Source organism: Ranitomeya imitator, chromosome 6, assembly GCF_032444005.1.
Source record: "Ranitomeya imitator isolate aRanImi1 chromosome 6, aRanImi1.pri, whole genome shotgun sequence".
Taxonomy (NCBI): Eukaryota; Metazoa; Chordata; class Amphibia; order Anura; family Dendrobatidae; genus Ranitomeya; species Ranitomeya imitator.
Genome location: NC_091287.1, coordinates 529,420,989 through 529,443,032, shown reverse-complemented (window position 1 = coordinate 529,443,032; position 22,044 = coordinate 529,420,989). Strand labels below are relative to the sequence as shown.

General features: G+C 43.9%; 1 protein-coding gene across 3 annotated transcripts in view; it reads right to left on the bottom strand.

Moving 5' to 3' along the window:
- The window catches only part of FER1L6 (fer-1 like family member 6), a 231,815-nt gene that overhangs the window by 58,803 nt on the left and 150,968 nt on the right, over window positions 1-22,044 (bottom strand). For all 3 annotated transcript variants that reach the window (XM_069731864.1, XM_069731865.1, XM_069731866.1), the window contains exons 24-27: window positions 19,175-19,336; window positions 18,112-18,301; window positions 11,852-12,159; window positions 1,172-1,297 (exon numbers count right to left, since the gene is read on the bottom strand). In XM_069731864.1, coding sequence (XP_069587965.1) covers window positions 1,172-1,297; window positions 11,852-12,159; window positions 18,112-18,301; window positions 19,175-19,336 — 786 coding nt within the window. The remainder of the gene's footprint in view (window positions 1-1,171; window positions 1,298-11,851; window positions 12,160-18,111; window positions 18,302-19,174; window positions 19,337-22,044) is intronic.

Here is a 22,044-nt window from a genome sequence, read left to right as displayed (position 1 = left end):
GAGCACAGCGACGATGATGTCATAAAGGACGTAGATATCCCGCGTCTGATTGGTCGAGGCCCCCAGGCCTCGACCAATCAGCAACGGGCACAGCGACGATGATGTCATAAAGGATGTAGAAATCCCACGTTTCTGATTCAGCGACGGGCACAGTATCGACGTAGATGTCATAATGGTTGCCATGGCGACGATGATGTCATAATGGTTGCCTCGACCAATCAGCGACAGGCACAGTCTGCCGCGAATTCTGCAATCATCATTGTCCATATACTACGGGGACATGCATATTCTAGAATACCCGATGCGTTAGAATCGGGCCACAATCTAGTTAGACTAATATTGGCCAAACCCACTGATATCAATTAATTTGTATGGGAACCCCAGATAATTTATTGTCGGGGGAAACATTGATCCTACATGTCCTATTTTGTACTGTTGCTAGTATTCTTCTCCAGAAAGAGCTATCCTGTGTATGGGAGAGTTGGCCAAGATGGCTGCCGACGGACAGATCAGCAGAACTATTGAGGATGGCGGGTGAGTTAACAGTATCTTATCTCCCTCCTTCTACATAAACAATGACATACTGTACGTCAATGCTACCCCCTATTCACTCCACAGAAACTCTTCAGAGACAAGACAGTACAATAAAAAGTTTAACATTATATTCAGACCCATCTTGCTTTCACCGATGGTCGTTTATTACGTGTCCCCAATCCAGAACAAGCCTTAGTTTTTTCATTACTGAGATAGAGATGACAGTTGGTGCTTTTAAAATTCTATGTAGAAGGGAAGAGCCAGAGGCCGATACAGACATTCTGCTGCAAGTTCTCCTGAAAAGTCAGCTCTCCATAGAACTTTATGAGCACCAACTGTCATCTCCAATCTCAGTAATGGGAAATCTGCATTCACTGAAGACACAATTTATTTGAATTTTGAGAAGAAATGGCAGTCCAGGAGGAGAAGAAAGCATGTTTGAACAATAAGATAAATTACAAAGTTTCTTATTTTCAGGTGGTCCTATTGATTTATGGAAAAAGAAAAATTAAAACAATGATTACTGTTTAAGGTCACACCATGGCGGAAGAAGTATTTGACCTATTTAATGTATTATAGCAGTTTTTGACATACTTGTGTATGAAAGCTCGCAAGGCAACACACCACTGTTACACACCTTTTGCAATTTCTCCAGAGAAGCATAGTATTTTGACCACCAGTCGATGACATTTTCTGCTGATTCGTCTGCTATAGTTCTCTTTTTCTTTTTAGTGGAACGTCTGGTGGAACATCTTACTAGTTCCTGTGGGAACACAATGAAGTTAGCAGCGGTGTATTCCAGCCCGGTCACATTTTTTTTTTACTTTGAACATGCAGAATGGTGATTTCTAAAGAGTATTATAGTAGTTATATTCTTGTACATAGGAGCAGTATTATAGTAGTTATATTCTTGTACATAGGGGCAGTATTATAGTAGTTATATTCTTGTACATAGGGGCAGTATTATAGTAGTTATATTCTTGTACATAGGAGCAGTATTATAGTAGTTATATTCTTGTACATAGGAGCAGTATTATAGTAGTTATATTCTTGTACATAGGGGCAGTATTATAGTAGTTATATTCTTGTACATAGGAGCAGTATTATAGTAGTTATATCCTTGTACATAGGAGCAGTATTATAGTAGTTATATTCTTGTACATAGGAGCAGTATTATAGTAGTTATATTCTTGTACATAGGAGCAGTATTATAGTAGTTATATTCTTGTACATAGGAGCAGTATTATAGTAGTTATATTCTTGTACATAGGAGCAGTATTATAGTAGTTATATTCTTGTACATAGGGGCAGTATTATAGTAGTTATATTTTTGTACATAGCAGTATTATAGTCGTTATATTCTTGTACATAGGGGCAGTATTATAGTAGTTATATTCTTGTACAGGGGGGAAGTATTATAATAATTATATTCTTGTATATAGGTGGCAGTATTATAGTAGTTATATTCTTGTACACAGGGGCAATATTATAGTAATTATATTCTTGTACATAGGGGCAATTTTTATTATAAAACCAAACATAAATACAATTATAATAAAAACAAAAATCACCCAGAATTACAAAACACAATTCACTTTCGTTATATATACACAAGTACTAAATAATCAGATCATATTCATACATAAATTAAAGTGTCCACACCTGGAGGTAGAAGAAAATTAAGCAAAAAAAAAAATCATATTTCTTAACTGAATTTTACATTCCTCCATAACTTATTATTTCTCGGACTCCTTCCAACTTCTAGTGATTATATCCACCGGAGTTCTGACATAACCTGAGCAGCCGCAGCGGTGTGATCGAACAGCTCATTGTGCAGTGACACCCAGGTTCTCATGTGCCAATGATAGTATTTGATAACACTTATGATAATGTACATTGTCTCTCTGTCAATGTTACTAATAGTGGAGGGGACACCATAGATTATGTCAGGATACTTTAGAGTCCGCAGTCTGGGGATTTTTAGATTAGCTGACCCTTCCTCCCAGATCTTCTCCCTCCCCAGCAATCACATATAAAGTGCTCCATAGTCTCCTCCTGCTGACAGCCAAGGGGACAATTCCGATCAGAGACACTCATGTTTCAGGTTCCCCCTGACAAAGAGCCGACTATGCAATGAAAGCCAAGTGACATCAAACAGTTTAGGAGGAAGTCGTTTCCCGTTTAGGAACCTAAGGCTTTCCTGCAGGGTGGTGGTGACACAATCTCTCAGGGCCAGTGGAGAGTAAAAGAAAGTCCTACATACATGAGCATATAGGTCTCTTCTCGTACTGCTCTCAATGTAAGACTTCTCCAGTCCCCACCTCCTAACACACTTCAGACCGTAGTCCAGATACTGGGGGAGGTGGTCACCTGTCCATCTCCTCTTGAGACTGCCGCCTCGCACCCAAGATTCTGCAAAAGGCAATATCCAGTACCTGATACGATTTAACCACAGGGAGCTACTGTTTGAGTCCATGTTCCCAAAATTTACCTTTAGAAACAAGGAGTCAAAGAAAACCCTTGGATTCAACATATCTAGCCCACCCTCTCTCCGCTGTAGGTACGGTATTCCTCTCTGTATTAGATTCAACCTATTCCCCCACAAGAGCTGGAAGAACAGGCTGAAGAGCCTCGCTGAGAAAGATTCTGGCAAAGGGAAAATGACAGAGGCATACAAGAAAACAGGGACCAGATAAGTCTTCAACATTGCGACCCTTTCTCTGTAGTTCAGCCTCCAGTTCTTCCATCGCTGAACCTTTGCATTTCCGGTTTCCAATTTCTCCTCCCAATTTAGGGTGGCATTATCATCCCTCCCAAATTTAAGCCCGAGGATCTTAATATAATAAGACATATTCCAAAGACATACTGATAGGGATTCTAGATTGTGAGCCCCATCGGGGACAGTGATGATAATGTGTGCAACCTGTAAAGCGCTGCGGAATATGTTAGCGCTATATAAAAATAAAGATTATTTATTATTATTAATATGGGTGGAGGCTTTGGCAAACTGCAGCAGATCATAGCTGGGATCAGTATCTAATGTCCACAGAGCTTGACTCTTCTCAAGGTTGACCAGAGACCCGGAGGCCTCTGAGTAACTTCTGATAGACGCAGATAACATCTGCACCTCTCGAGGATTAGAGATCACCAACGTCACATCATCCGCATAGGCAACAACATTCAGAGGCAGGCAATGGGGGACCGGCACCCCCTGAAATGCGCACTCTTGCAGTGACCTCAGAAACAGGTCTAGGGCAAAAACATACAGGAGAGGACTCAGTGGGCAACCCTGTCTCACCCCTGCCTCAACTCCAAAAGTGTCACCCTGCCAACCATTAATCAGAGGAAAGCTCACCGCCTCTCTGTACAAAGTCTTCAGCCAATCCACAAATTGTCCCGGAATACCGTACTTTGACAAAGTGGCCCACAGATAGTCATGATCAACCCTGTCAAAGGCTTTAGCCTGGTCCAGACTAACAATATATTTCCCACACCGCAGAGCTTTACATTTCTCAAACATCTCCCGTATCGAGATGACTGCTCCAGAGATGTTCCGCCCTTTTACTGTGCCAAACTGAGAGCCTGCCAACAGTGCTGGGGACAAACAGACTAATCTAGAAAACAGGATCTTTGCTAGAATCTTCCTGTCCACATTCAAGAGGGCAATCGGCCTCTAGTACTTGATGTCGCTCGGCTCTTTACCCTTAGACAGCAGAATCAACGAGGACGCTCTCATGGATGGAAGCATCAGGTGATTTTCTAGACAACTTCTATACACATCCACGATGATTGGAGCCAGGAGGTCTCTGAATTTTCTATAAAATTCTGCTATTATGCCATCTGGACCTGGTGCCTTCTTCAGATGTAATTTATCAATAGCCTCCTTAACTTCCTCCACCGTTAACTCTGCTGTCAAAGGAAGAAAGTCCAGATCATTAGTATCAGGCGCAGGAGTTGCCTCCAAGAATTGAGCCACTTATCTTTATCCAAAACTTTCCTCTGAAACAAGTCAGCATAGTAAGATCTCACCACCTCCAGAATACCCTCCCGTGAATCCTGCAATACACCCTGGAAGTCAGTGAGACTACCCTCTCCCTGCAATTCTCAAAAGGATCAGGGGCCCCTAAGGACCCATAATCCCATTCAAGAACCAGGGAGGTATACCTACTATACTGATACTGCCTTATCTCAGATTTCAGTCGGTCGATCTTCACTTTGTCATCCCCGCCCGCCGAATATAGTGACTCCAATTATTTACGCAGCTTTAGGTACTGGCTGTACTTATTCCTCCCTTTATTAACTGACAGTCTCTTTAAGAGGGATCTGATATCCTCCTTAACGTCCTCCCACCAGTCGGTCATGTTGTCATAGAAGTCAACCCTTACCTCTTCTCTTCCGGTGGTGATGGCAGGGGACTTTAATGCCATACTGACATCAGGTGACAGTTCCTTGGGCAGGACAGTGACCAGGGACGGTAAGGTCCTACATAACATTATAATGCAGGCTGATCTGACTGACGTTTTCGCACTGGGAGGTTGACAGCCAAAATTCACGTATTCATGTTCCAACAGGAGCAGTAGGATAGATTTTGCTTTTGTGAGTCCTACTGAGGCTGTCGGCACCCTGAGTGAGAAGGTCGTCCCTTACTCTGATCACCTCGCCTTGTGCTTCTGTCTGGGGACCTCTAACTGTCCGGACATCGGTAGAGGGTTGTGGAAGCTCAATTCCAGTCTCCTGGATGATGCTTACGTTCAGAGTCGTGTCTACTCCCTTATCCAGCTTCATCTGGATAGGCTTAATGTTATTAAACAGCTGAATCCTGTCAGTCACTGTCTGGCCCATAGATGTTAATAAGCCGGAGTCGCCTACCATGAATAGTGACTTCCAGGACCAAACATCTTCCCATGACCACACCCGTCATCCTATGCACAGTCACATCATTGGTGTTAAACAGGACAGCGACTCCGTCGTAAGGCTCAACAGCCAGTGACCAGAAAGAAGGACTGCACCGCCATTCCCCCTCAGCCTCTCTCATAAGCCCCAGAGATGTCAGTCGTGTCTCCAGCAGGAAAATTACATCGATGTCCAGATGTGTGAGATGTTTATACACCACGTCTCGTCCTCCTTGCATAATACTATTGACATTACTTGAGGTTAGTGTTAATGAGAACCCCACCATCACAACACAATACAGAAGGAGCAAAGTAACTCCCATCATCATGAGTCAGGGATGTTCTGTCCACCATCGGTGTCCATGTCAGACTCTACCTGAGGGTCTACAGATAAAGGCTTCCGCTTTGACGGAGGGTGGTCCTCTATGTCCCTGTCTCACACTGCATCAACTTTCCTCAACTCTGTCTCATAATCGTCATCATTAGACTCAGATAAAACTCCATACTTGTTGGACACAACCATCACTCCTGCAGAATTCTGAACTTTCCTAGTAGCACTCTGACCCGTGTCATATTCTGCCGGGAGGACGTGCTCTTTTTCTTCCTTTTATAATGATTAACGCTCCAGTCATCATATTCAGACAGTGATGCTGAAGGGGGGGCACCTGAGGCTGCTGGACCTGAAGAGCGACCTCCATGTTCCCCTCTGCACCCTCTATACCGTGCTTCTCTGGTGTTACATGAGTGGACTCCTGTTGGGCATCTGGGCTGGTCAGCATCTCTCCTGACATTAAATCCTCCCCCTCATGCGCCCCTGCCACTGCATCCTCATCCTCCTGAGCCTCTGCCCCTGCCAGTACAGCCTCATCAGGGAAGACTCTGCAGATATTATGCCAGGTGTCTGGACAGTCCCTGTGAGGGTGGCCCATCGTACCGCAGAGATTGCACCTAACATCCCGGCAATCCGCAGCGACATGGCCGATATCCCCACACAAGCTGCACTTCACCACAGTACAGGCATTGGCCAGATGACCTTTCCCACCACATTTGAAACACTTTCTGGGCTGCCCGGGGTAATAACATCTTCCCTTCTCCCTCCCAATGAAGAAAGAGTTGGGTAAGTGGGCAGTAATGTTATTAAATTGCCGCAGTTTCACCACAGCTTTCCACCCCCTTGTCCAGATACCATCCTCATCTCTGACCTTGGAGAGTCCAGAGACGAGGTCACAACGTCTCCGGAGCCATACCTCGATGTCCTGTGGGGGAACGGCCTCATTCCAGAAGGTGATATTTACCGTGACAGTGTCCGGCCTGGAGATAGGAACCAATATAAATTTATTCCAGCCTTCAGCATCTCTGAACCTGGGGTAATTGGCCCAGAACCTGTCCAGGTCATACTGTAGCTTGAAGCTGACCTCGTAGCCCTGCCTGTCCTGAAGATTAGACACGGCTAGTATCTCATTTACCACAAACCCCATCTGGCCGCATAGCAGCTCTCTCACCACATACCTGCGCTGTGGCAGATCCTCCTTGGCACCTATGTATTTAAACCGCACCACATTAATGTGCTTAAATGTCTGGCCGGTATATCTGGCGCTGGAAGTGAAGGATGGGGCGCCGCAGCTCCAGGCATTCCTGGGGGGCACCTACTGGGTCACACTGGGCCGACTGACAGGGAGGGGGCCTGCAGCAGAGGGGGGGGGGGCTGGAGCAGGGGGGGCTGCCATACCTTGTGGACTAGATGGTAAAGGAGGATAGTCACACATATCATGCACATTATCATTAGCAGCATCATTATCCTCAGACAGTGCCACGTCCATGACAGAATGTGAAACCCCTCCAACTCCCGACCCCATGGGCACAACATCACCAGCCCCAGTCGGTGCCTCGGCCTCGGCCTCATCAGCACAAACAGTCTCACATATAATGTCCCGCTCCTGCATGGGGCATTCTAGGACCTGTGGTGCCTCTGCTGGAGTCTGAAGTGTATGATCTTGTTCACACTCAGCTGCCTCAGCAGCACAAACAGTCTCACATATGCAGTCCTGCTCCTGCGTGGGGCATTCTGCGACCTGTGGTGCCTCTGCTGGAGTCTGAAGTGTATGATCTTGTTCACACTCAGCTGCCTCAGCAGCACAAACAGTCTCACATATGCAGTCCCGCTCCTGCATGGGGCATTCTAGGACCTGTGGTGCCTCTGCTGGAGTCTGAAGTGTATGATCTTGTTCACACTCAGCTGCCTCAGCAGCACAAACAGTCTCACAAATACAGTCCGGCTCCTGTGTGGGGCATTCTGGGACCTGTGGTGCCTCTGCTGTAGTCTGAAGTGCATGCTCCTGTTCACACTCAGCTGCTTGCTGCTGCAGTTTTTTTCCTTCCTGGAAGCAGAAGCGGGCAGCCTGTAACACTGGCCGTGTCCGCTGCTGGGGGGTCCCGGTCTCTACAGCACAGTCCTGCTTATAGGAGGCGAACCGCTCCCGGTTCCTGTAGGTCTCCGCCAGGGGCCCCATGCCCTCCAGCACAGATTCAATGTCCTGCACCACACTTGCCAGCTGCACCCCCAGTGTGTTCAGCCTCAGGTCATACACATCATTACTGGCAGGATTAGTGGTCTTTAGACTATAGATAAAGTCTACTTCCATTTTCAGCGCTTTTTTTTGCTGCTGTAACTCACCCAGTTTTCTGACCAGTCCCGGTATCTCGTCCGCTATCTGCAGCTCGGGTGCACGCGCCGGCTGCACAGGTTTTCCCTTCACCACAGGCGCAGGGGTTTTGAATACAGTCTTGTGCGGTTCCACCACAGATGGTTTTGTGGCTCCTCGGCTGGATGCCGGCTCCGCAGCAGGTTTATCGCTGCCACCTGACTGTGACCGGGTGCGTCCTGACAGCGCCACACTGCCATGTTGCTGCAAGTTCTCCTGGATGGTCTGTCTTTCCAAAGTCGTCCGTCTCTGAGGCCGATTTCACCTGTGAACCAGGCAGAGGCTGCTTACTGACCGGGGAGTTACAGGACTTCATACTGTGCTGTGTAACATCACTCACCAACACTTTTCCTTCTTGCTTCTTTCCTGGGCTTGGAGCAGATTTTTCTCCCAAAACTTTTACTTGCAGATTTTTCCTCTTTCACTGAAACGCTGCAGCTTTGGCTCGCTGCATTCACTGGTCTCACAGTGGCTTTGGGATTACTATTCCCATTCAGAGAGGTCTGGGAGCCTTGTCCCAGTGTAGGCCGAGAAGCCTGGGCCTTGCCTGGGGAGCTTCCACACCCAGGGTGGCCCCTCCCTGGGCTTGCTCCAGACATCAGGAGAGCTACAAACACACAACCTCACAGCTAGGAGGCAGTATTATAGTAGTTATATTCTTGTACATAGGGGGCAGTATTATAGTAGTTATATTCTTGTACATAGGGGCAGTATTATAGTAGTTATATTCTTGTACATAGGAGCAGTATTATAGTAGTTATATTCTTGTACATAGGGGCAGTATTATAGTAGTTATATTCTTGTACATAGGAGCAGTATTATAGTAGTTATATTCTTGTACATAGGGGCAGTATTATAGTAGTTATATTCTTGTACATAGGAGCAGTATTATAGTAGTTATATTCTTGTACATAGGGGCAGTATTATAGTAGTTATATTCTTGTACATAGGGGCAGTATTATAGTAGTTATATTCTTGTACATAGGAGCAGTATTATAGTAGTTATATTCTTGTATATAGGAGCAGTATTATAGTAATTATATTCTTGTAGATAGGAGCAATATTATAGTAGTTATATTCTTGTATATAGGGGCAGTATTATAGTAGTTATATTCTTGTATATAGGAGCAGTATTATAGTAGTTATATTCTTGTAGATAGGGGCAGTATTATAGTAGTTATATTCTTGTACATAGGAGCAGTATTATAGTAGTTATATTCTTGTACATAGGAGCAGTATTATAGTAGATATTCTTGTACATAGGAGCAGTATTATAGTAGTTATGTTCTTGTACATAGGGGCAGTATTATAGTAGTTATATTCTTGTACATAGGAGCAGTATTACAGTAGTTATATTCTTGTACATAGGGGCAGTATTATAGTAGATATATTCTTGTACATAGGAGCAGTATTATAGTAGTTATATTCTTGTACATAGGGGCAGTATTATAGTAGTTATATTCTTGTACATAGGAGCAGTATTACAGTAGTTATATTCTTGTACATAGGGGCAGTATTATAGTAGATATATTCTTGTACATAGGGGCAGTATTATAATAATTGTATTCTTGTACATAGAGGCAGTATTATAGTAGTTATATTTTTGTACATAGGGGCAGTATTATAGTTACAGTATAGTAGTTCCATTATTGGCATATTTGTATCTTTGATTACCCCTTTTTAGGGCTCCTGGTCGACATCATACTTCCCAATAACATGGCCTTCTTTACTTTGTGTCTATTTTTTTTCTTTAGCTTCATTTGATGTCCACTCTATCCTGTACACAAATTATTAGCCACTGAGTGCTTTGACCATATCATAATTTTTATGCAGATTTCCTACCCCAAGCTGTATAAACTTGAATGCTGATTGGATGAAGCAGATCAGTTGATATATAGTTGTGTAATGAGGGAAGGTTTTGGTTTAAGAATAAAACGCCCTTCATCAAGTTGTGCAGAATTACTAAACAGCTTGTTTTCCTCAGGGAAAATGGGCCAAAAAAGAGATTTACTTGCAAAAAAGCGTGCTGAGAAAAAATGCCGCACAATAACTGCCAAAGAAACAAGAAGAATCAAATGTGAAGTGACCAGGAAGCCATTATGCTCCAGTGCTGTCATATTCCAGAACTTCAACCTCCCAGGAGGCCTAGAAGTACAAGGTGTTCAGAGATCAGAGACATTTCTGAGCTGAGGAAGGCTGAAACCTGACCACCACTGAGAAATACATATATGCTAGCCACCTTAGGGAGAGACCCAAGTTGAGCTAAATGTAGCGGGACGAAAGAGACCGAAAAGCCCTCTACACGTGTCCACAGGTAGAAATTGGTTGGCTGTGTAAATTTAGAAACTAATCCGCAGCATTGCACGCTTGGCGGTTCCAAGCGCTGTGGATTAGACAGGGGTGGAAAGAGATGATTTGCATAGCTCCGCCTACTGCAAAGGATTCTGGGTAAACCTGCTATTCTTTGTATTATGCTGTTAGCAAGTACTTTCCGTTTCAGGAAAGCATCCACTATTTACACCACTGAGAAAGACACAGAAGTGGAAACATCAAGACTGGACCGAGAAACGTCTGAAGACAGATTGTTCACAGGTTTTATGGACTGATCAGATGAGAGCATCTCTTGATGGACCAGATGGATGTGGGCCCGTGGCTGTATCAATAACTGGCCTAGACCTCCACGTAGACTCAGACACTAGCGAGGTGGAGCAGGTGGGCACTGCTATGAGCTGGCATTATTACAGATGAGTTAGTTGGACCTTTTAGGATTGAAGATGGACTCAAAATCAACTTGTAAACCTAATGCCAGTGTTTAGAAGACACTTTCTTCAAGCAGTTATACAGGAAAAAATCTACAACTTTCAAGAAAACCATGATTACTATGCAGGAAAATGCTCCATCGAAGACTCCACTGCTCGGATGTCAGTAAAGGCCTTAAAGATGAAAGAATAATGACATGGCTGCTTTCTCACACGACCTAAACACTTCTGAGAACTTCTTACATAGGAGATTTACGATGAAAGAGAACAGTCGCCTCTCTGATAAATGCCTTGGGCTGTGCTTTGCGCTGCCCAAAAAGCTGATCCTCAGCAGATGAAGAAACTGACAGACTTCATGGATGGAGTGTATGTCTAGTATTGAAAAGAAGGGCTACCATATTACTATATTGGTCACTGATTTTTTTTAAGGAGATGTCAGAAATGTATTTCTGAACATTTTGACTTGTTTGGTTATTATTCTAACTATAACGGATGAAAGTAAAAGACCGAGATGGGAAAATTTACATTTTTCATTTAGTTGTCCAATAATTCTGCACACAAAGATATTGTCCTAAGAAAAATAAAACTACACTTTTACCTTCTTAAATATTCAGATTTATCAATCTTTTTGATTGACCGATAGCGCTGTAGTTGTTCGATAATAAAATTAATCATCAAAAATACTAATTGCCTAATAATTGTGATACTTTGCTTTTTATGTAGCAGTCTGTTTGGTATGCAGTGAATAATATGTAAGGTATTTTATGAACTTTTCCAGGTATCCCCTTTACGTTTTTGATTCTTATACTTTCTCACAATTTTTAAACATGCAGTTTTTATGGCATTTGTATGATATAATAAAATTATTCAATTCCCACTTTTTTCGACTTGCTTTGCATCTTTTAGCATTATGTGCATTTAATGATAGTAATCAGTCAGAAGCTAAAAGCAAGAATCTAATCACCTTTTGCTTCACATCTTTCTTCAAAGGAGATTTAAACGTCCCCATTGACATCCTATGCTTAGCTCCAGCTTGGAGAGTGTTTTGGTCTTGAGTCTCCGGTGGGGTTGATGCTGAATCGACGGGTGGGGCATCTGTATCAAGGAGAGACGCTTCAGCCGGATCTGGTGAAGGACCCGATGGTGGAACTGGAGATGGGGATGGAGATGCTCCAGGAGGTGTCTCTTGCGGAGCAGTTGATTCCACATCCACGTATATATGATCTGCTGGTTCTTGTTGATTAGGAGAATCATAGGGAGGAGCAGCTGAAACTAAAAGGACATCCGGAATTGAAAAAATGTTATATACCTGAGCAGTTAGAAGAAAACCGTATATAAAGGCAGTGAAGAAGAACATTGTATGGTTATTGGACTTGTAGAATCTGGAGAAACATTAACAAATTATGATCCCTTATTGACTATCATAGATCAAAAATCCAAGTGCCTTAGGGAGAGACTCAGAAGCCGCTTTTACCAATTCGGTAATAAAACTGGTAAACTTTTAGCCAGAGCTCTTAACAAACGCAATCCTAATACCTACATCTCCTTTATCAAAAACAAAGAAGGAAAAAAAGTGTTCAACACTAGAGACATCCTTTCCTATTTTAGCAGATATTACGAATCTCTGTACAATATAGCAGGACACTATAAAGATGCACCCCCACAATTTCTCCATAACAAAATTAAATCATACCTACAGAAACACAAATTGCCCATGTTGCCTGAGGGCGACCTAGCTGATCTCGAAAGGGAATTTTCTACGGAAGAGGTTTCCGAAACCATAGGCGCCCTAAAACAAGGGAAAAGTCCGGGCCCTGATGGGTTCTCAGCAGGCTTCTATAAATCATTTAATGCATCGCTTTGCCCATTGTTCTTGGAGGCCTGTAATTTTGTCTCTCTTGGAGGTTCTTTCCCTGCACAGTCACTCGCCACCCACATCACGGTGCTTCCCAAACCTGGTAAAGACCTTTCTACGTGTAACAATTATCGGCCAATTTCTTTGATAAACGTAGATATCAAAATTTACGCTAAAATGTTAGCAAATAGATTATGACCCCTCTTACCTAAACTAATAAATCAGGGCCAGGTAGGATTCGTCCCAGGACGGGAGGCAAGAGACAACACAATCAGAACTATCTCTCTGCTTGACAGAGCGGGCAGGGAGGGGGACCCCCTGTGTATCATGTCAATTGACGCTGAAAAAGCTTTTGACCGGGTTCATTGGGAATTTATTTTTCAAACCCTAGAGGAAATTGGCTTAAAGGAAAATCTGATGCGCAGGATTTCTGCTCTATATACCTCTCCTAGTGCCCAGGTCAAGGTCAACGGCGCACTTTCAAATGTGTTCCCGTTCAGAAATGGTACAAGGCAGGGGTGCCCACTCTCTCCCCTCTTATATATATATATATATATATATACATATATATATATATATATATATATATATATATATATATACTAACAATGGAGCATTTGGCCATGGCATTAAGAAATAACCCCTCAATCAAAGTGATAAAACTGCGTTCCGAAGAACACAAGATAGCACTTTTGCAGACGATATTCTGCTATACATCACGTCTCCATCTACAAGCCTACCAAGCATTATCTCGGAACTGCACAAATTCGGCCTCCTAAGTATCTTAAACATCTCATTACAACTCCTCTTGGTCGAACAACTAAAGACGACCTTCCCATTTAAATGGCGCTTTGACTTCCTCACCTACTTAGGCGTTAAAATTACCAGCCAGACATCCAAATTGTTCGAGACCAATTTTACAACAGCTCTACAAAAGGTCAACTTAGATCTAGAAAAATGGCATAGGCTTCAGTTGTCTTAGCTAGGTAGGATTAATGCAGTTAAAATGGACCTCCTGACACGCCTCTTATACTTCTTCCAAACAATACCTCTATACCTGCCTGCTTCCTTCTTTTCCCGCCTTAAACAAATAATCACCCCGTTTATATGGTCTCACAGTCGGGCGCGCATTTCCTACGCGTCATTAAGCAGATCAAAGCTGACGGGTGGTCTAGGCCTCCCAGATCTTGCGCTCTATAATTACGCATCAATTGGAACATGTAAACTGGACCTCTACCATAACAAAAATAGTAAAAAATGGGTAAAGCTAGAGAATGATCTAAATGGCTGTGACTCTCAGGTTGTTCTCTGGTCCGGGGGTAGGGGGACGGGGTCAGGCGCCTACTTGCCCTTCCTTACACGAAACATATTGCTTCTCATTAAAAATAGAAACTCAGACCTTAAGATCACAACTCTCCCAGGCCCTTTGATCCCAATCTATGACAATCCTGCCTTCCCTGCGGGGCTAAATAGAGAGATGTACTTAAACAAGAGAAAAGATTCCAAACCCATTCTTCATGATTATCTAAAAGAGACCGGGATGAAATCCCTTCAGGAACTATTTCCGGAGGGGGAAGCACCCTCCTCCGATTGGTTTTTCTACGAACAACTTAAAAGCTATATTTACACGATCTCTAATCAAACCAATATTAGCAGACCGCTAACTCCTTTTGAGACGCTTTGCACATCAACAAATCCTCCGGATCATACTGTCTCGCTGTTATATAAAATCTTCCAGGGGGGAAGGGCTCTACTGCAGGGTTCACCAGTATTCTTCTCGAAATGGGAGGGCGAACTGGGAAGGCCATTACTGCCTGAGGATAGAGAGAAAATTCTTCTCTTCACGTTTAGATCGTCACTATGTGCGGTGTCGCAGGAGAGGAGCTACAAGATCTTGACAAGATGGTACAGATGTCCCTCTATGGTGCATGCGGTGTTCCCCACGACTCCTGACACTTGTTGGAGATGCTTAAAGGAGACAGGCTCTTATATCCACATTTGGTGGGACTGCCCCCCCATAAAAGCCTTATGGTTGGCCGTCTTTGAGCTCCATAACAAGATGTCTATCACACAGATCCAACCCTCTTCAAGCCTAGCATTACTATCCCTATGTGATTTGTCGATTTTTCGATATAAGAAGGGCATCCTCAGACACTTTCTTACCGCGGTTAGGAACCTGATCCCACGCTTTTGGAAACAAGAAAAATGTCCCTCACGTGCGGAGTTCGTGGCAGAACTCAATGACATCTATAGAATGGAGCAATTAATAAATCAATCCCCAGGCAATGTAGATAAAACCTATACTACATGGGCCCCCTGGATAGCTTTCAGGGAAACCCCTGACCTGGATTTCTGGAGCCTGATGCAATGCATGGCTCGCTCTCGTTTATTACTAGATCATTCTTCGGCTTGCGCCCTGGCCGCTGGGATGGGATGGTGGCCACACTTTTCTCCAACCTACCCCATTACCCTACCCAATCCTCTCCTCTTCTTTCTACCCCCTTCCTCTTCTTTATCTTAATCTTTTTGTTTGTCTTCCTCCCCTCCTTTAGTTTGAATAAACATTGTGATTACTGAATAATCATAATGAGAATTATATTGGTTATTAACCACTCCAGTTGTTTTTTTATTGTTAATATTTTATAATGCCAATCAGTAGTATTATTTATCAGAATGTTAAAGTGCAAGATGCATGGTGTTGTTGTAACGCATTTCTTGATTAACATGTAATTCTACCTGGTATCCTGTTGATCTACTTGATTGTACCGTTCACTTTTATTCTTTTTGCTTCACTCAATAAACATGATTTATACAAAAAATTATGATCCCACATTACGAAACATGAGAAAAAAAATTCTGCTGCTACACCATAAATGTGTTGAGTTTCCCCAAACCTATTAATGCTGTTGAGCACCTACAAATGCGCAAAGTAGAGGTTGCTTATAGAGGAATGACCTGCACAGTCACATACATAAAAGAGAGCAAAGACTAAAATAGGGCCTCTATTATGAAGGAGGGATTTGCACCTTTAATGATCTTTAGGACAATTTCCCTCACCTCTTCTTCGCAGTTAGTACAGTTCTTCTGGTAAAGGGGTTCAAGACAGGTTCATACCACCCAGTAGCAAAAAAAAGTAGAGAACCAACAGAATTGCACGTCCTCTCTCCAAGCAAGTCCATGTGTGGTGTTTTAATCTCTAACCAATTTTAACCAATTACACTGTGCCATTTATCAAACAAAAATTAGGCCAAAATGCAGAAACAGTCTGTGAAAAATTAAGTACACCCCCTTAGTGATTTCATAAGAATTAAGAAGGTAATCAGCAGAGAGGGGCTGTTAATTAAATACCTTTGATTTACTGTTCAAAAAAAGGGTGGCCACCTCCGTAAAAACAGAAAAATATTGACAGTTTGATGGTCTGAAGCAATCAGGTATGTTGAAAGACATCATCAATGATCTTAAAGAAGCAACTGTTGCTGAGCATCATTCTGGAAAAGGTTAGATAGCCATTTCTAAACAATTTGGAGTCCATCACTCTACAGTGAGAAGGATAATATTCAAATGGAAAACATTGAAGGCACTTGACAATCTGGATGTCCCAGTGAATTTACCCCCAAAGTTAGACTGTGTAATAGTAAGAGAAATTGCAAAAAAACGACAAGAACTATTGCCCAGTCCCTAAAGGCCTCACTAAAAATGTTACATTTTCAAGTTAATGACAGTACTATTAAAAATGACTGAACAAGTATAAGTTCTTTGGAAGGGTTGCCAGGAAAAAGCTTCTTCAATCTAAAAACAACATGGCTATGCAGCTAGAGTTGCACCTGAACAAACTACAAGAGTACCAGAACATTGTCCTTTGAACAGAAGAAATAATGCTCTATGCCACGTGTAGTGAAAACCAAAGACAGCATATCAGCACAAACACCTCATACTGACTGTCAAGCACGGTGGTGGAGGGGTGATAATTTGGGCTTGTTGTGCAGTCACAGGACTTAGGCACCTTGGAGACATTTAGTTGGCCACAAACTCTTCTGTATAAGGGTACTTTCACACTGGCGTTTTTTTTAATACGTCGCAATGCGTCGTTTAGGGGAAAAAACGCATCCTGCAAAGTTGTTTGCAGGATGCGTTTTTGCCCCATAGAGTAACATTACCGACGCATTGCGACGTATTAACACACGTCGCAATCGTCTTGCGACGAAGTTTATACCAAGGAAGGTGACGGGCACAAGGGGGCATTCTTTGCGTCTGGAGGAGAGAAGGTTTTTCCACCAACATAGAAGAGGATTCTTTACTGTTAGGGCAGTGAGAATCTGGAATTGCTTGCCTGAGGAGGTGGTGATGGCGAACTCAGTCGAGGGGTTCAAGAGAGGCCTGGATGTCTTCCTGGAGCAGAACAATATTGTATCATACAATTATTAGGTTCTGTAGAAGGACGTAGATCTGGGTATTTATTATGATGGAATATAGGCTGAACTGGATGGACAAATGTCTTTTTTCGGCCTTACTAACTATGTTACTATGTTACTATGTTACTATGTGTTGTGGCGGACCGCCGGGAGCAAAAAACCTTAAATGTAACGGAGAATGCATCCGCTGCACCCTTTGTGCGGCGCTAACAACGCTAGCGTCGGAATCTTGGCCCGACGCAATGCGACGGGCCGAATTCCGACACTAGTGTGAAAGTAGCCTAACAAAGTATGCTAGAGTCAAGTCTGAGGCTAAAGCTTGGCTGAAAGTGGGTGATGCCCCAGGACAATGTTCTCAAGCACAGCAGCAAATATACATCAGCATGGCTGAAAGAGAAATTAATCAATGAATGGTGGTGCTGCAATGGCCCAAAGTCCAAACCTCAATCCAAATTAAATACTGTGGTCAGACCTTATAGGATCTGTGTATAAACAAATACCCGCAAACCTCCAAGAACTTAGCGTTAAGAGTTGGCCAATATTCCTCCAGAACGATGTGAGAGACTGAAAAAGACAAATAGAAAACTACTTCTTGTAATGGGTTGTTTTACAAGCAGATTCCTAATGGTGTGTACTAATTTTTTCACACACTTCTGCATTTTGGCATATTTGAAGGAATATTTTTTGAAGAATAATGGACAGAATATTCCATAAATGTCAGATAGAAATATATGTTAAATGGGGTCTTGCAGCTAACAAGTAGATATGTACAGAGCCTACAGGCAGAGGAGTCTCCTGAAATTTTTGGTCAAAATTTAATACAGGTCCGCAACTCACTCTATGGTATTGGAGTCATCTAGTGTGGCAGAGAGGACTTTGGGCCCCTCTGTCCCTTTGGCACCACACCAGGGTCTTGATGTGACTACAGAGGTCTAGCTATGTTCTCTACTTTCTTACTACTTTCAGCAGGAGCAGGTTCCTCTTCAGCTTCCGGTAGTGCCGGGGTGTCCAACTCCGATGGTTTGTACAAAAACTGCTTCAAACAGTTGATCATGTGCGTCCCAACCAGTGTACTCCGGCCGAATGCCCTCCAGTCCACCACACAAATACTCAGAGGAGGGTGCAGCACTTCATTTTCTGGCAGTTCCTGGGTAATCAAAGAGAAAAAATGGGATGTGGGTTATGTTCTGCAAGTCAACAAAATATTTTGTAATATTATATTTTGAATCGATTAGAAAGCCTAATTCAGGACATTTAAGCCCCACCTTCATAAAACTAACTCAACACCTTTCGTGGTCTGTTTCAAGGGACTGTTTCTTCAAAATCGGTGCTGCTGCTAAATATGTAAAATATATTTTCCTATAAGCAGTCACTGGCACTGGGTAAATTGCAGGGTCTGCTTTTTTAGGATTATAGTATAGGTAGCATGGAAAAACACCTTAAGAAAACATAACTTTTAATAATTATTCAATAAAATCCAATGGAACAATTGACAACAAACACAGGTAGGTTAACCCGTATTACTTACAAACTGCCCAAAGCACTATATGCCTTTTGACCCATATATGGTGAAGACGTACTCAATGAAAAAGTGCCAGTGCATATAAAAAAAAGTTATATTTCATCCATTTGAACCCCAGAAAATCCAGTTGTTTAAGATTCCAGGGATAGACAGGTCCAATTTTGTTTTTGTCTGCCCTATCGTGCCCGTATGTATGTTCTCACCCTAACAAGGGCAGTACCCAAGTTGGCTGTGATAGTAATTCCAGATGGGAGGGATTTTTTTCTGGGTTACTGTCACAGCCAACTTGGGTTCTGCCAAATACACGAGGCACGACAGGGCAAACAAAAAAAAAAATTGGACCCATCTATTCCTGGAATCTTATAGAACTGGATGTCCCTCGGCTCAAATGAGTGAGATCTAAGCATTTTATATGCACTGGCACTTTTTCATTAAGGCTCTGCCTGTCAGCCGATCAGAAACTAGGCCTCTTCTGCCCCCCACCCAGACATTACTTACCACTTCAAACCAGTCCGCCATAACGCTAAAGTTGGGGTTGCTCTTGTAGCTTTGAATGACGCTGGATTTTACGCCTTTCCCTGCGCATTCAATCATCACCTGAGGGCGATCCACGGAGAGTAGCTGCACTTTCTTCAGTTCTCGGACCCCCCAAAAGAGAACCTAAATGGTCATTTAAGATCAGAGATACTAAGTTAACAACTACCTTATGATTTTTGAAACAGTTAAAGTAGCAGCTACTAATGTCAGCCATATTTGTTTTACATATTTGGCATCCAGATTGTTCCCTCTTCCTATCATTCCCTTTTAGCTCTCCTTGGCAAATTAGGACCTTTCCCTTTTCAACAAAATGGACACAGATTTTTTTTTTTATTAAATAGATGCCTACAGAGTGTGGTCTCTTTCAGACGTCTGTTATTTTTCTTGTACGTGAAAAACAGGAATTTTTGTGTACTCACCTTAAAATCCTTTTCTCCGAGCCAGTCATTGGGGGACACAGGACCATGGGTGTTATGCTGCTGCCACTGGGTGGACACTAAGTAATACAGAAAGAATAGCTCCTCCCCTGCAGTATACACCCTCCTGCTGGCTCCAAGTGAACCAGTTTGGTAACAAAGCAGTAGGAGCTTTACATTTAGCCAGGATGAACTATGTCAAAACCAAGCCAACACAGAAAACCAAAGCCGTTAGGCTAACAGGGTGGGTGCTGTGTCCCCCAATGATTGGCTTGGAGAAAAGGATTTTACGGTGAGTACACAAAAATCCCTGTTTCTTCTACGCCTCATTGGGGGACACAGGACCATGGGACGTCCTAAAGCAGTCCCTGGGTGGGGAACAATCAAGTGTAACTGCTCCTAGTACCCACAGGTTACAGATGCGGCACAGCCACCTGCAAAATTCGTCTGCCGACGGTCGCATCTGCCGAGGCTTGAGAATTAATATGGTAATGTTTTGTAAACGTATGCAGACTGGACCAGGTCGCAGCTCTGCAAACTTGTGCTGCTGAAGCTTGGTGCCGGATGGCCCAAGATGCACCCACTGACCGAGTGGAATGAGCCTTAATCCCTGCTGGGACCGGATGACCTCTGACTCGGTAGGACTCCTGAATAGCTGAACGAATCCATTTGGCTATTGTCACCTTGGAAGCGGGAAACCCCTTCCTTGGCCTTTCCGAAGCACAAACAGGGCATCCGACCTGCGGAAGGACACCGTCCGTGAGACTTATCTCTTGAGAGCTCTCACTAAATGAAGTGTGTGGAGGGCCTTCTCGATGCGATGTACTGGTGCCGGACAGAGAGACGGTAAGACAATCTCCTGATTGAGATGAAAGGATGAGACAACTTTTGGCAAAAAGCATGGAGATGTTCTCAAAACCACCTTATCCTGATGAAAATTCAGGAACGGAACTTGACAAGACGAAGCTGCCAGCTCTGAGACTCATCTAATGGACGTGACTGCAACCAGGAAGGCAACCTTCCATGAAAGAAAGGACAGGGAAACCTTCTGTAGAGGTTCGAAAGGAGCTTCTTGCAAGACTCCGAGGACCAGATTAAGGTCCCATGGTTCCAACGGCACCCTATGGGAGAACGTCTTCACTTGTAATCTGTTGGCAGTCCTGCGTTGGAACAGAACGGGCCGGGCTGAAATCTGCCCCTTGAGAGAACTAAGGGCGAGATCTAAGTCCAAACCCGTTTGTAAAAATTCGAAGAGAGAAAGAGAATCGTCGGGGACAACCAAGACGTCAGAACCTACCAGGACCGTGGTAACCAAAACGTGAGACGGAGACGAAGTCGGGGTACAGGCCAGAGGTCAGAACAAGTCATAAACGGGTGTAGGCAGTCAGAGGCAAACAGGAACACAATAACAGGGATCAGGTCAGGAGCTCAAACCGTGCAGCATGAACTATAGCTGACACTGGCCGAATGGCTGCAGAGGACTTAAATAGTTCAGCCAGCTCCAGGGTGAGGCAGAGAGGATTAACTCCCACATGACCAGTCCAGAGACAAGAGAGCTGAGCATAATCTCAGAACTGGATCATGACAACCGGTACTCCCTCCGCTCTGATCTTCTTGATGACTCTCGGCAGTAAGGGGAGCGGGGGAAATATGTACGGAAGCCGAAAATGATGCCATGGGAGTACAAGTGCATCTACCCCGATAGCTGCTGGATCGTGGGACCGAGCTATGAAGTCAGGAACCTTGGAATTTAGCCGTGAGGCCATCAGATCCATGTCCAGAGTTCCCCAATGACAGCAGACCTGGTGGAAGATCTCCGGATGGAGAGACCACTCCCTGGAGTCGAGTCCTTGACGACTGAGGAAATCTGCCTCCCAATTGTCCACTCCCAGGATCTGAACCGCAGAAATCATTGAGCGGTTTTCCTCGGCCCAACAGAGAATGTAGCCTACCTCGTTCATGGCTGACATACTGCGGGTTCCCCCTTGTCGGTTGATGTATGCCACTGCAGTGGAATTGTCAGACTGAATCCTCATGGGACGACCCGCCAGGAAGGGATGAAATTGGAGAAGAGCTAACCTGATTGCCCGAATTTCTAAGATGTTGATCGGAGGGCGTGATTCCTGAAGTGACCAGCGGCCCTGAGCAGTGTGATGTAAGAACACCGCTCCCCAGCCTAGAAGACTGGCATCTGTTGTCACAACTAGCCAATGTACTGGAAGAAAAGACTTCCCTTGATTCAGGGAGGACTTCAATGTCCACCACCTGAGAGACTGTCTGACTGAAAGGAAGAACCGACGGTCGAGGGAGAGCGGGTTCCTGTCCCAAACAGCCAGGAGGGCATGCTGTAAGGGACGGAGGTGTAATTGGGCAAATGGAACCGCCTCCAACGCTGCTACCATCCTGCCGAGGACT